Genomic DNA, 14,227 nt, shown 5'->3' on the forward strand with positions numbered 1-14,227 from the left:
ACGGCTTCCGGAAGTGGGCCTCATCCCGGGAGCGGAGGGTAAGCCCAGAGGGCCCAGGTGTGTCCGCTGACCCGAGCCCGGCCCCACCCGCAGGGGGCACCTTACAGCAAGAGCAGTAGAGCAGCTCCATGACCCGGAAGCAGTTGTCCAGCAGGGCTTTGGGCCGCACCAGCTTGAGGCTCAGCCCCGGGGCGTTCAGGAGCGACAGCACTGCCTCCACCTTGGGGCTGACCTCCACATCCTGGAAGCGAGGAAACAGATCAGGGCAGTGAGGAGAGGTCACACCACAGGCCAACCGTGGGGCCGACCCCGCAGCCACCTGAGTCGTGGAAGAAGCCCGAGGCTGCCTGTGACCACGGCCTGTGGGCTGTTTCAACCCCTCCTCTCCCTGCAAGTGCAGGGAGGATCCCAGTTGCCGTCCCTTGCCCAACCACAACACGGATTACTCTGCCTTCCCATTCTTTGTAGAATGACCACAGGATGCAGGCCAGAACAGGGAGGAAGAGGAGGCGTCCCGGCTATGACCGACCACCCACCACGAGGCGCCCCCCCCACCCCCCGCCTGTCCTTGAGGAAGCTACGATCTCCATCGAAGTCAAAGCACTCAAGCAGACCCTCATGAAGGACTGGGCACAAGAGCCACAGGGAGGGCAGTGTCCAGCACCAAGCTCAGGGGCTGGCACTGTGCGGTAACGGGTTAAGCCACCACCTGCAGCGCCAGCATCCCATGTGGGTGCCAGTTTGATTCCCGGCTGCTCCACTTCCAATCCAGCTCCCTGCTCATGCACCTGGGCAAGCAGAACATGGCCCCTGCACCTATGTGGGAGACCAGGAAGAAACTCCAGGCTCCTGGCTTCGACCTGGCATGGTTCTAGCTGTTGCAGCCATTTGTGGAGTGAACCAGTGGGTAGAAGATTTCATTCTGTCTATCATTTTCTGTCATTCTGCCTTTCAAATCTTTTTTTTTTTTTTTTTTTTTAGCAGATGACCGGGGCCGGCATTGTGGCGTAGCGGGTGGAGCCACCGCCGGTGATGCCACCATCCCACGTGAGCACCAGTTTGAGTCTCAGCTGCTCCACTTCTGACCCAGCTCTTTGCTAATCTGTCTAGGGAAGCAGAAGATGATTCAAATCCTTGGGCCCCACATGGGAGACCCAGAAGAAGCTCCTGGCTTCAGACTGACCGAGCTCTGGCCATCACAGCCATTTGAGGAGTGAACCAGAGGACAGAAAATCGCTCTCACTCTCGCTCTTGCTCTCTCTCTAACTCTTGCAAATAAATAAATAAATATTTAAGAAATAAATAAAAGCTGATGACAGGCCACCAGCGTGTGCGGAGAGGTGGGAAATGAGGCATGTGACTGCTGTATGGCTCCAGAGTTCCTGTTTAGAGTGATGGAAATGGTCTAGAAACCAATGGCCCTGACCAACCCTGTAAGTGTAATTAATGCCACTGAATCGCACACATAAAAACGGTCAAGGGGCAACTGTGTGGCCTAGTGGTTAAGAGCATCCGAGTTCAATTCCAGGCTCCTGCTCCTGACTTCCAGCTTCCTGCTATAGTGCGCCTGGGAGCCAGGAGGTGATGGCTCAAGTACTCGGGTCCCTGCCACCCAGGTGAGAGACCTGGAGTGCATTCCTAGCTCCTGACTGCAGCCCCCACCCAGCCCCTGCCATTGCAGGTATTCGGGGAGTGAACCAGCAGATGAGATCTCTCTCTCTCTCTGCCTCTCAAGTAAATAAATTTTAAACAGCGAATGTAATTGTCTAAGTTGCTCTCTCCCAGCATAGCCCCCACCATCTCCATCTAGGACCTCATTTTTAATTCATTTTGTTTTTTTTTTTAGATGAATATTTAAATATTTATTTTATTTTTATGGAAGAGCTACAGAGAGAGGGAGAGACAGAGAAAGAGAGATTTTCCTCCTGCTGAGTCACTCCTCAAATGGCTGCAATGGCCAGAGCTGGGCCAGACCAAAGCCAGGAGCCAGAGCTTCTTCCAGGTCTCCCAAATGGGTGCAGGGGCCCCAGCACTTGGGCTATCTTCCGCTGCTTTCCCAGGAGCACTAGCAGGGAGCTGGATTGGAAGTGGAGCAGCCAGGACTCCAACTGGTGCCCACATGGGATCACCGGCATCAGAGGTGGCATCACAGGTACCCGCTATGGCACAGTGCCAGCCCCCATATTTCATTTTGGTTTTAAGGGAGTATAATGAAACCAAGGAGGAAAATGTGGCACAGGAACAACACAACCCGGAATGCAGAGAGTTAGAATGAAATCGTCAGATCAGAGTTTTAACACTGGGGAAGATTTCAGGCTTCATCTCAACGCTTTCCCTTTACAAGGGAGAGACGGATCCAAAGCCCAAAAGTAAAGTGACTCATCCAAGGTCAGGTCGTGGAACCAGCTGCAGCTGGAGCCCCGCGTCCAGTCCCAGGCTGGACCCTCTCCACTGCTTTTTTTTTTTTTTTTTTTTTTTTTTTGACAGGCAGAGTTAGACAGAGACAGAGAGAAAGGTCTTCCTTTGCTGTTGGTTCACCCTCCAATGGCCGCTGTGGCTGGCGCGCTGCGGCCGGCACACCGCGCTAATCCGATGGCAAGAGTCAGGTACTTATCCTGGTCTCCCATGGGGTGCAGGGCCCAAGCACTTGGGTCATCCTCCACTGCACTTCCTGGCCACAGCAGAGAGCTGGCCTGGAAGAGGAGCAACCGGGACAGAATCCGGCACCCTAACTGGGACTAGAACCCTGGGTGCCAGTGCCGCTGGCGGAGGATTAGCCAAGTGAGCCGCAGCGCCGGCCCCTCTACTACCTTTGAGAAGCTTAGTTTCTCCAAACTTAAATCCATCTCTCTCTCTCTTTTTTTTTTTTTTTTTTAATTTTGCTTGAAATACAGAGATCTTCCATCCACTGGTTCATTCCCCAAATGCCTGCAACAGCCATGAGCCCAGAACCCATTTCAAGTCTCCCATGTAGTTGACAGGGACCAAAAAAATTTAACTGTCACCTGCTGCCTCCCAGGGCACGTATTAGCAGGAAGTTGGATTGGAAGTAGAGCCGAGACACTACCCAGGCACTCTGGTATGGGATATGGGCATCCCAAGCAGTGACTTACCCACTGCACCAAATGCTTGTTCCAATAAGTTAAATCCATTTTAAAAGCTGAGTCAATAGAAGAGAGATTTAAAAACCAGCTCAGTGTGAACGAGAAATAGCCAGATATGCAACAATTTTGACAGAGAGAATCCAGGCTTGGGCACCTCACCTCCCACCCTCAGTGCCTCAGAATCTGCCAGAGCCAGAAATGAGCATGGAAAAGTCCCTCCCCCCAGGCCAATTTAACAACCCATCTTGCCCATGGGCACAAGAGAGCCACCAGGGAAATAGCTGGGCCTGCGAGCCCTGTGGGACCCAGAGCCTCCCCTCCAGTCCCATCCTGGGGAAGTTCTAGGCAGCTGCATAAACACTTGCCGGTCCCTAAGCCCTTTCATCTTCGGAAACTCAGTGGGTACTTCCATGGCTGGGCTGAACCAAGCCAGGCAGCTGACACAGAGGGACAGCAGGTGCATCTCAGGTCCCAAGGAGCAAGATGGGGGTATGAGAAGGACCCGTGGGCACACCCACAGCCTGCACGGCCCCCGATGCTCCTGTTACTTTACTTTTCAATGACTCAGACGTTTTAGAGGTCAAGTCCATGAGCCTGGGGAAGGCAGTGGTCGGGGGGTGGAAGGGGCAGCCTTTTTTTCTAAACTAAGTAAATGTTAAAAGTAACTCAAGGGGCCAGCACTGTGGCGTAGCGAGTAAAACTGCCACCTGCAGTGCCAGCATGCAACATGGGCACTGGTTCAAGTCCCAGCTGCTCCTCTTCTGATTCAGCTCTCTGCTATGGCCTGGGAAAGTAGAACAAGATAGCCCAAGACCTTGGGCCCCTGCACCCGCATGGGAGACCCAGAAGAAGCTCCTGGCTCCTGGCTTTGGATTGGTGCAGCTCAGGCCATTGTGGCCAACTGGGGAGTAACCAGCAGGATAGAAGACCTCTCTCTGCCTCTTCTTCTCTCTAGTGTAACTCTGCTTCAAATAAATAAATCTTTAAAAAAAATTTTAAGAAGTAACTCAAGTCCATAAGCTCACATTAGCTTTACTCTCGGTGTTGTATACTTCTGTGGGTTTAGATGAATGGGTGAAGCTGTGTATCCACCATTAGCGTATTTTACAGCCTAATTCACGGCCCTAAAAATCCTGAGCGCCCCCTCATCTTCCCTCCTGCCCCTCCCCGAAAAGAACCAGAGAGTTTGCTCGGTGACCCAGGAACTGGGGTGAGAGACACGGCCTGGAACAGAGTTTCAGGGGATGTCCTGGTCCCAGCCTGCCCTCCCCGCCCCCGGCAGCCCTCCCACCTCTCTCCTGCATGCCCGTCCAGACCTGTCCAACCCCTCCCTCCAACCTAATCACCTCCCTAGGCCAGAGCCCTCGGACCCACATGCACGCGTGCGCACACAGGCCCGCTCACCAGGAGGTCCTGCTGGACGTTCAGCAGCAGCGTCTGCACCTCCTGCAGGTACTTCCAGGATGGGTGGCCCTCGAGCAACACTTCCTGCACCGACTCGGCAGCGCTGAGACTCACCAGGACCCACAGATACCGCAGCTCCCGCTCGCTTACCCGGGCCCTCTGCTGCAGGGGACAGGAGAAACCACTGGAACCCCCTGACCCCTGCCCCGGGACCTGCCCCTGCGTGGGGAGCAGGCCACAGGCGTCCATTGTGGATGGCGGGCAACCCGGGGCCTGAGCCAAGCACCGGCCTGTTGGAGGGGCTGGGGAAAAGCCGGTGGCTAGCACCCCCACCCACCCAGGTCTCCCAGGCTGGGGCCCATGGCGGTCACGGGGCTCCTCACCAGCCTGGTGATGTTGGCGATTCTCAGCACCCCCTCGTAAGGCACGCCGATCCTGTAGTTGATGGGGAAGTAGTGTTTCTAGGAGCCACAAGGACACACCGCGAGGTCACAGGCGGAAGTGGCCCAGGCAGGCTCCCCTGCACTCCCAGGTGAATGTTGATGGGCCAGGGGAGGAGCCCAGGCCCAGCCCTGGGTGGCAGAGGTGGTCCTCTGGTGAGAGGGGCTGCCTGGCTCCCAGGAGGGACAAAGACAGCTCAGCCCGCGCGCCTCTGGGACACGGGGGAAACAAAGCACACAGACCCCGCGTTGCTTCAGACCCAGGAAGAGGACATGCTACTTTCAGAACATCGTGGTGGCGGCAGCACACAGCTCTGCAAGCATGCAGGACAGCACGGGGCCGTGTCCCTACGTGGGAGAACTGCATGGCACGCGATGCTATCTCAACGAAGCTATTAACAAGAATAACTGCACAGAGCATGCTGGGGGAATCTCAACGTGCCAAGTCCTTGATCTGATTTTCCCAGCTAATAAGTGCCTGGGATTCTCCCAAGGGTTCCTCGAGTCCCTTCCTTGGTCTCAGGGTGAATGCCATGAGAAGGTGGGGCCAAAGGTCAGGTCAAGAAGAAGGGGTGGAAGCCCTATGGATGGCAGGAGGGGTCAGGACATGCAGAGCTGGCACTTGGGGTGCGGGTTGGAGAAAGGCAGTGAAGGGAGCCATGGTAGTAAGCTTGGGGCTGACACAGGCCCAAGGAGGAGGGGTCCTGGATGTCCAGGGCCCCACCACAGGTGAGCCCCAAGGCCTGGGTTCTGGGGCTGAGCTGGTGCCGTGTGGTTACCATGTACTGAAGCCGGTTCCTGTACTGCAGCTTGTCCCGCAGGAAGCCGGTGACGGTGCAGTCCTTGCTGTCAGTCAAGGGCCACACCTCCAAGCCCTTGTTCCCCAAGACCATGCCCAGGAGGATCCCAAGATCTGCAGACCACACGCGACAAGAGCTCGTGAGCACCCAACACTGGGTCCCACACCCCCGAGGGCTGCCACCAGCACTCCCAGCCCAATCTGGAACGTGCTTACCAGGACAGCCTCCCGTCCCCTCCCCCTCGTGCCCAACCCCTTCCAGGGCAGCCTCGGCCCTGGAATAGGGGACGTATTTTCAAAGCCTGTGGCTGCATTTTCCATCCAGGGGTTCAGATGTGGATTCGGGTTGCCATGACTCTTTGTTAATCTAAGTTGCTTTCTTCCCTGCTCTGTCTAACCTTGGCATCCCTCCCAATTCACTGCACCAGTTTGGTGGCTCAGGCCGGCCAAGCAGATCCCACAGACGCTGCTTCCTGCAAACAGTACCAGCTTTTACCACTCAGGGGCACTATGACCTCAAAAACAGCCTTTGGGACTTCTGCAAACCTGCACAAACAGAAACCATCTGAGGATTCACAGCTATGAATAAGGGTCAAGTGGACCAGAGTAGAAAGAACCAGAGGGCAAGATGCACCCCCAAATCAACCTCATTCATAAGATAAATCAGCCTTCAAACAATCAGAAGACATTTTTCATCCATCAGAATGGAAAGGTTTGATGTAGTTTTTTTTTTTTTCAAATATTTATTGACTCATTCTTTCATCCATTTGTCTACTTAAAAGGCAGAGCAACAGAGACCGAGAGAGAGACAGAGATTGTTCTTCCAGCTGTTGGTTTACTCCCCAAATGCCTGCAACAGCCAAGGTTGGGCCAGCCCACAGTCAAGAGCTTGGAGCTCCATCCAGGGCTCCCACATGGGTGGCAGGGGCCCAAGCACTTGGGCCATCATCTGCTGCCTTCCAGGATGCGTTAGCAGGAAGCTGGATAGGCACTCTCATATGGGATATGAGTGTCTCACACCTCGGCTTACGCTGCTGCACCACAAGGTTCACGACGCTCCTCCCTGGCCCCTGCCCCCTGCCCCCTGCCCCTGCCCTCTGCCCCCTGCCCCCTGCCCCCTGCCCCCTGCCCCCTGCCCCCTGCCCCCTGCCCCCATGTTTCTTTTAATAGCACTTAATGCTGGCAAAGTGGTCAGGCAGGTGCTCTCATCTTGGAAAGCGATTTTGTTATTAATGGACTTAATGATGTCCACACCCTGCAACCAACTAAGCCTTACAAACGCCCACAGCCTTTGACCCACTGGACTCATTTCTAGGAATAAATCAGAAGGAAAACAAAACAAAAAAAAGAGATAGAAATGAAAGATTTGTGGGCTGGCGCCGCGGCTCACTAGGCTAATCCTCCACCTGCGACGCCGGCACACCGGGTTCTAGTCCCGGTCGGGGTGCCGGATTCTGTCCCGGTTGCCCCTCTTCCAGGCCAGCTCTCTGCTGTGGCCCGGGAGTGCAGTGGAGGATGGCCCAGGTGCTTGGGCCCTGCACCCCATGGGAGACCAGGAAGAAGCACCTTGCTCCTGCCATCGGATCAGTGCGGTGCACCAGCCGCAGCGCACCGGCCGTGGTGGCCATTGGAGGGTGAACCAACGGCAAAAAGGAAGACCTTTCTCTCTGTCTCTCTCTCTCTCTCTCTCACTGTCCACTCTGCCTGTCAAAAAAAAAAAGAAAAAGAAAAAGAAATGAAATGAAATATTTGTGAGTAAAGACTGACACTGCAACATGCTGTTTATAACGGTGAAAATCTGTAGATGACCTAGACGATCCCTAAAAATCACCTTGTCAGAGAATGCTCGTGATGTGTTCATATGGTAAGAAAAACACGAGGGAAGCTTTTTAAAAGCCGAATTCAACACTGTATCTGCTGCGAACACAGCCTGCCTAGAATTTTGTTAATGATACACCTGTGTGCTTGGGAAATGCCATGGAAAGGAAAATACTAAATCTCTACGGGAGATGTTTAGGAGCTTTACAGATTATAGGACATTTTTTATGTTCTACTATCAGCATCTGTCACAACTAGAGTCAGAAGCAACTATTATCCCCACTACTCAACACTTTTTAATTTTTTGCAAGGACAGCCAGGCTGGCCGAGTCACTACTGCACTGATCCACTCTTGGTTACGAGAAGGAATTGAATTCCGGGCTGGGCTCTCTCCGACTCACTTATCCTTGCACCCCCAGTGGCCAGGGCCACATAACCTGTTGGCCGGCGCTGCCTCGCCTCCTCCTCCAGCCCTGCCCTGCTCAGTCCTGTTGACCGGCCTTGCCCCTGCTGGACCCCACGGCCTTCACCTTGGGTGCTCAGGCCCCTCAGGGCCTTGTGCTTGGTGCGGCTGCAGCCAGGCAGCCCTCCCCCGCTGCAGAGCCCCATCTTCTGCAAGTGTGCATCCCACCCTGCCTTCCCATGCCCTTGACACAGGATCGGGCCCGAGGAACAGAGACACAAGCTGAGCAGATGTGCACTCTCAACATCTGCTTGCTTGCTGGGTGCCCTGGGAGCCAGGAAGTTCCCCGATGGGTTCACAACCCCACAGGCCAGGGTTGTTCTGCCTCTGGGGTTTTGCTCCCCTTCAGCCCTGTCCTGGGCATCCCATAATATTTGAGACCTCTTCCAAAGCCTCACCAAGACCCTTTGCCGCCACCAGCAGGGTCTCTTCCCCATCCCTGACACAGACGCCCACAGATCTCCGTCTCCAGCACCACCAGCCACATTCACATAATGCCTTGAGTGAACAGCTTTGTCCTCAGCGGGATGAACACCCTAACAGCGCTGCCCACACCGTGGTCAAGTCAACTGGGCCATGGCCCCTCTACCTGAACCCCCCGGGGAGTGGGTAAGGCACAGATTGGCCGGCCCCACCCAGGGCCTCCAATTAGCAGTTCTGGGACACAAAGCTGCCGCGTTTGCCTTTCCCCCAAGCGCCCAGGTGAAGCTGTGGCTGCTGGCCCGGGACCGGCCCTTTGAGAGCTATGGGCCTAGAGCAAATGTTACAAGCTGGTGTCCCAAGGGCCACACCTGGTCCATGGAGATTTCACAGAAAAATCCAAATTTCCATCTTTACTTTAAAAACCAATGTCTCTGTCCACACGGGGTCTTCTTTTCCATGTGGCAGTGGCCAAGGCTGCCCACTCCACACCCAAGCCCTACCCTAGCCGCCCTTGGCGGCCTCCAGGGTCTGGCCACTGTGGTCCTGAGACAGGAGCGGCAGCGCAGCCTGGCATGGGAGGGCACAAGGGCCACCCTGAAGCCCTGCCCTCCCCGCAGCCGGCAGCCTCCCTCGAAGTCCACAGTCCAACCATCGCCTCTCAGCTTGAGCTGCTTCTCTGCTACCTTCACCTGGAGAAACAGGGGAGCAGGCGGGGACAGCACAGCCACGGCCACCAGGCCACGCTTCCCCACCAGCCCGGACCCTGCCCTCCACGGCGAGGAACCTGCAAGGCCGAAGTAGACGCTGAGGGGGTCAGTGAGGCAGGAGCCCCTTTCCTGGCTCCCGGCAGAGCGGGTGGGGAACGTGTGCCCTCCCCAGATGCCCTCTGAGCAGTGACAAATGAGGTTTGGCACCGGCACCGTGAGCCCTGCAGCCACATCCGAGCCTGTGCAGTGCCCTGAGGGGCAAGCCCCGCCCTGTCCCATTCATGGGGATCCTTGCAGATGTGATTGTGGGAAAGACCTCAAGGCCAGATGCTGCCAGGTTTAGGGAGGGGCCTCAGATCTCGTGACTGATGTCCTCGTGAGAGGAGCAGAGGACACGGAGACTCGGAGGGAAAAGCCAGGTGCAGCTAGGGCTAAAGGTGGGAGGGATGCAGGCTCACGCCAAGGGAAGCCAGGGGCCACCAGGAGCTGGGAAAGGCAAGGAAGCCTCCTCCCCAGAGCCTTCAGCAGGAGTGGGGTCCTGTGCACCCCCTCATTGCAGACTTGTGCCCTCCAGCACTGTGAGAGGATTTTGTTGTTCTATGGGAGGTCTATGCAAGGGTAATGTTCCCCAGCCCCTCTCCCAGGCAACCCCTGCCCTGCCCCGCCCTGCGGCCCCTCCCCCTCTTGCACCTCCCCATCAGTCCTTGTCAAGTCCTACGCTCCCCTCCTGGAGCTGTCTGCTACCACGCCCGTCACTCTCACTTCCACTCAGGAACGGACCCTCACGCCGATTCCCGCCAGATGCACTGACCGGCAGCCAGAAGCCCAAGCCACAGCCCCTCCCCGCAGCCCACGAGGCCTCCAGAGCTCGCTGCCCTCTGGTGCGGTGAAGCCAGCATTCACTGCCTGGCTCTCAAGGCCTCCATCACCTGGGTCCAAACCAGCTTTCCCACCCGGCCTCTCCCAGTCCCACCGCTGAGCCTCTGCGCATGGTCTGCCGGCCTGGAACTCCGTCCTCAGCGCCGCATGTCCACCTGCCCTGCCTTCCAGGCCACTTCACCTGGCGGCTCCCCCACACGTGACCTGGAAGCTTCCAGGATGCTGGGTGTGGCTGGGGTGTCTCCCTCCACAAGGACGAGGGGTGGGCCCTGCTCTTCTCTGAATCCCCCGCAGGCTCCAGCCCCCTAGACTCATGAGCCCCAGCACACAGGTCCTGAGCACCTGACGCGTGCTAGGCATGGGAGACAGGGCACAAGGCACACGAGGCCGCCGCTGTCAGGGCAGTGACTCTCCAGTGTGCACATGGGAGGCACCAGAAAAACATGTTGAATTTGAGGCCATTACACTACATCTTAGATGCTGAAGGGCTCTCGGTCTGGCCTCCCACCCAGCAGGCAAGAGGGGTTTCCAGATCCTTCTCTGTTTTTTTCTGTCCTTGTTTCAACTTATTTCTCTTTCTGCCACAACACTGCTTTGCAGTGTGCTGTGCTGCGGAGGGAAGGGTGAAGGGACAGGGCTGCTCTTCCAAGCACCTGGGTCCCTGGCTATTTCTGGAGCCTCCACCCACCCCTGCTGGCCACACCCAGGGAAGCGGAAACCCTCTCTCTGCTGCCGGTCCCTGGAGCACTCACTCCCCAGAACCAGCGCCTCTGAAAAGGTGAGCCACCCACCCTGTCCCTGAGACCACCCCACCGACCGTGCCCACCCAGCCCGAGCCTTGCGCCCAGCTTGCCCAGCTGAGCCTGGGGTCAGGCAGGGCACAGGGCAGCCATGGGAGTCCCCAAGGACACCTGCAGCCACACTGGGAAGCATCTCAACTTCTCACCAGCAAGAATACCCTGGTTGCTGTAGTTACGGCAGAGCCTGGCTCTGGGCCAAAGCCCAGGGGGTGGGGGTGGGGGGCAGGTAGTAGGGGAGGGGAGGTCAGGTCCCTGGGGAACCCCAGTACTCACAGCGCAGCCAGGCGATTCCCCGGGGCATGGTGGTGTGCTGGCTCCCCTGAGAGCAGAGGCGCTGTCGGCGGCGCTGTGTCCACAGAGGCCCGGGCAGGGCCTACATGGCCTCAGGTGAGTGACAGTGGCCACCAAGTCAGCAAGGGCTGGCCCAAGGGTGCAGCCAGGCAGCGGGCAAGTGCTCCTGGGCAGGCAGCCACCCTATCTGCCTCGCAGCGGGGAGGGCAGCCGGGGCGTGGCTGCAGCCAGGCCCATGACAGCCCAGGAGCTGGCCTGACACAGCGGCCTCGGGGTCTTCCTTGCAGAGGAGGAGGAAGAGGAGAGGCCCAGCAGGCCCTTGGAATCTGGGGCTGGGTGGCGCTTTCTCTGATTCCTCCGACTGCAGCTGCTCAGTGTGAAATCTGGCTCTGGAGAGAGAAAGGGGGAGAGAAGCCGATTATGTAAGAGCAGCACTGCCACTCAGCCATCAGCGAGGCTTGGAGCATCCCTGGCGCGGGCTGCACCCACCGCTGGCAGCGGGACCCTCTGCCCTGGCCCCAGGGGACATACACAGGAAACGCTGGCTGCCCAGCCCAGCAGTGAGTCCTGATGACGCCTTTGGCAGCCAGCCGTGGGCCTGAACAAAAGCAGATCAAGGAATGCAGTGGGAGCTCACACATCAAGGGGGCTGCCTGGAGGAGGTGGGATTCCAGGAGTGACCAGGTGCAGGGAACTTGGTAAAGCGGAGGCTGATGATTCACCCACCCTCCACTTAACCTCCACGCTGAGTTCCATCCTCACACCCGGGCACTTCAAAAACCTCACGGAAAATGTGTATTATGAAAAGAATACACGGATTGCAGGATTTTTTTTTGTACCAAAATAAACTTATCTCTTAACTGCATTTTCCCATGAACTTTTTAAAGTACTCTTCTATTAACCCAAATCCATTTCCTCTGTTAGTAGGGCTGCCTGGTAAAATACCGTGTGTCCAATTAACTATGAGTTTCAGAAAAACATGCTTTTTTTAGTGTTGTTAGTATAAGGGTGTAATGAATACTTTTATTTTTAAAGATTTATTTATTTGAAACAGAGTTACAGACAGGCAAAGAGAGAGAGAGAGGTCTTCCAACCACTGGTTCACTTCCCATTTTCCACAATGGCTAAAGCTTGCGTCAGTCAGAAGCCAGGAGCCAGGAGCTTCTTCGGGGTCTCCCACATGGGTGCAAGGACCCAAGGTCTTGGTTTTTTTTTTTTTTTTTAAGATTTATTTTATTTATTTGAAAGACATAGTTACAGAGAGAAGCAGAACCAGAGAGATTGGTCTTCCATCCACTGGTTCACTCCCCAAATGACCACAACGGCCAGAGCTGAACTGATCTGAAGCCAGGAAGCAGGAGCTTCTTCCAGGTCTCCCACATGGGTGCAGGGGCCCAAGGACTTGGGCCATCTTCTTCTGCTTTCCCAGGCCACAGCAGAGAGCTGGATCAGAAGTGGAGCAGCCAGGACTTGAACTGGCACCCATATGGGATGCTGGCACTGCAGGCAGCAGCTTTACCTGCTACACCACAGCACCAGCCACAAATACTTTTTTAGTATAAGTATATCCCAAATATTAGGTGGGACATACTTATGCTAAAAAATTTTTTCATTGTTTGGGGCCGGCGCTGTGGTATAGAGGGTAAAGCCACTGCCTGCAGTGCTGGCATCACATGTGGACACTAGTTCAAGTCCCGGCTACTCCACTTCTGATCCAGCTCTCCGCTATGGCCTAGGAAAGCAGTAGAAGATGGTCCAAGTCCTTGGGCCCCTGAACTGGCGTGGGAGACCCAGAAGAAGCTCCCGACTCCTGGTTTCAGATCGGTCTGGCTCCAGCCATTGCAGTCATTTGGGGAGTGAACCAGCGGATGGAAGACCTCTCTCTCTCTCTCTCTCTAACTCTTTCAAATAAATAAATCATTTTTGAAAAAAATTCAGTTTATCTGCAATTCCAAAATAACAGAATTTGTCCTTTGTTTCTTTTTAAACTCAATTTGGCAACCCTATTGTGATAATGGGAAAGCTCTTCCTGAGACTTGAAAACATGCCGGACCCAAGGCTGCGGTCTCTGTGTTCCTGGAATCCCCACGACAATCTAGTGGGACCAGAAAATCCCATTCTTATCAAGGACAAATCTTAGGCCTGGAAAGGTTAAGGAAGTTGTGTAAGGAATTCAAATGCAGCCTTGGAGATGGTCCCTCTGGGAAGTGGACCCCCACAAGGGGCTCAGCGCTGTCACGTGGCCAATTGTCCCTCCCTGCGCTCCGTACTGTGGATGAGAGTGAGCTTGCTGGCGACAGCGTTGGCTCAGAAGTTCATCTCTGCCTAGGTTCTAGTCCATTCTCTTGCCTCTACCCTGTGTCCCTGCTGGCTGCTTGACGGCATGAGGGGAGAGCAGGTGTGAAGTGGGGCCTTTTTCCCTGTGATGTCCTTTGCAAGAATTTACTCAAGTGCCAACCATGACTCTAGAGGGTTCCCAGCAGGCAGCCAGGGCTTTAGACAGAGCGCATGGGTTGTTCAAATGTGTCCATGTATCCCTGAATGCCGGCCCCAGCTGCTGCCACCTCCTCCTCCCCCTCCCCCTCTTTCTCCCTCCACCCCATCCACCTCCATCCTGACCCGAATAAACACTAACCTGACTCTAACTTGTGGTTGTCATTACTTGGGGTTTTCTTCAGTATCCCCCCTTTTTTTTAGACAGGCAGAGTTAGAGAGAGAGAGAGAGAGAAAGAGAGACAGAGAGAAAGGTCTTCCTTTTCCATTGGTTCACCCCCACAAATGGCTGCTGCGGCCGGCACGCTGCACTGATCCGAAGCCAGGAGCCAGGTGCTTCTTCCTGGTCTCCCATGCGGGTGCAGGGCCCAAGCACTTGGGCCATCCTCCACTGCCTTCCCCGGCCACAGCAGAGAGCTGGCCTGGAAGAGGAGCAACCGGGACAGAATCCGGCGCCCCAACCGGGACTAGAACCCGGTGTGCCGGCGCCGCAGGCAGAGGATTAGCCAAGTGAGCCGCGGCGTCGGCCCTTCAGTGCCCTTTCCAGCGTATCGCTCTCAGAGTTTGGGCAAATGCACATTCAGGGAACCACCACCATAACGAAAC

The 14,227-nt window shown here is 55.8% G+C and overlaps 1 protein-coding gene across 13 annotated transcripts in view; it reads right to left on the reverse strand.

Annotated features, from left to right (window-relative positions):
* IL34 (interleukin 34) overlaps positions 1-14,227 on the reverse strand; it is a 61,554-nt gene that overhangs the window by 1,240 nt on the left and 46,087 nt on the right. For 3 of the 13 annotated variants that reach the window (XM_070062746.2, XM_070062747.2, XM_070062748.2), the window contains exons 2-6: positions 11,111-11,517; positions 5,728-5,861; positions 4,892-4,969; positions 4,509-4,670; positions 106-241 (exon numbers count right to left, since the gene is read on the reverse strand). In XM_070062746.2, coding sequence (XP_069918847.1) covers positions 106-241; positions 4,509-4,670; positions 4,892-4,969; positions 5,728-5,861; positions 11,111-11,138 — 538 coding nt within the window. In that variant the 5' untranslated portion in view covers positions 11,139-11,517. Of the gene's footprint in view, positions 1-100; positions 242-4,508; positions 4,671-4,891; positions 4,970-5,727; positions 5,862-11,110; positions 11,518-14,227 lie in introns of all 13 variants that reach the window. The other 10 variants (XM_070062752.2, XM_070062754.2, XM_070062753.2 and 7 more) reach the window with 7 other exon arrangements.

This window comes from Oryctolagus cuniculus, chromosome 18, assembly GCF_051225735.1.
Source record: "Oryctolagus cuniculus isolate XC-2025 breed Fujian yellow rabbit chromosome 18, ASM5122573v1, whole genome shotgun sequence".
Classification (NCBI taxonomy): domain Eukaryota; kingdom Metazoa; phylum Chordata; class Mammalia; order Lagomorpha; family Leporidae; genus Oryctolagus; species Oryctolagus cuniculus.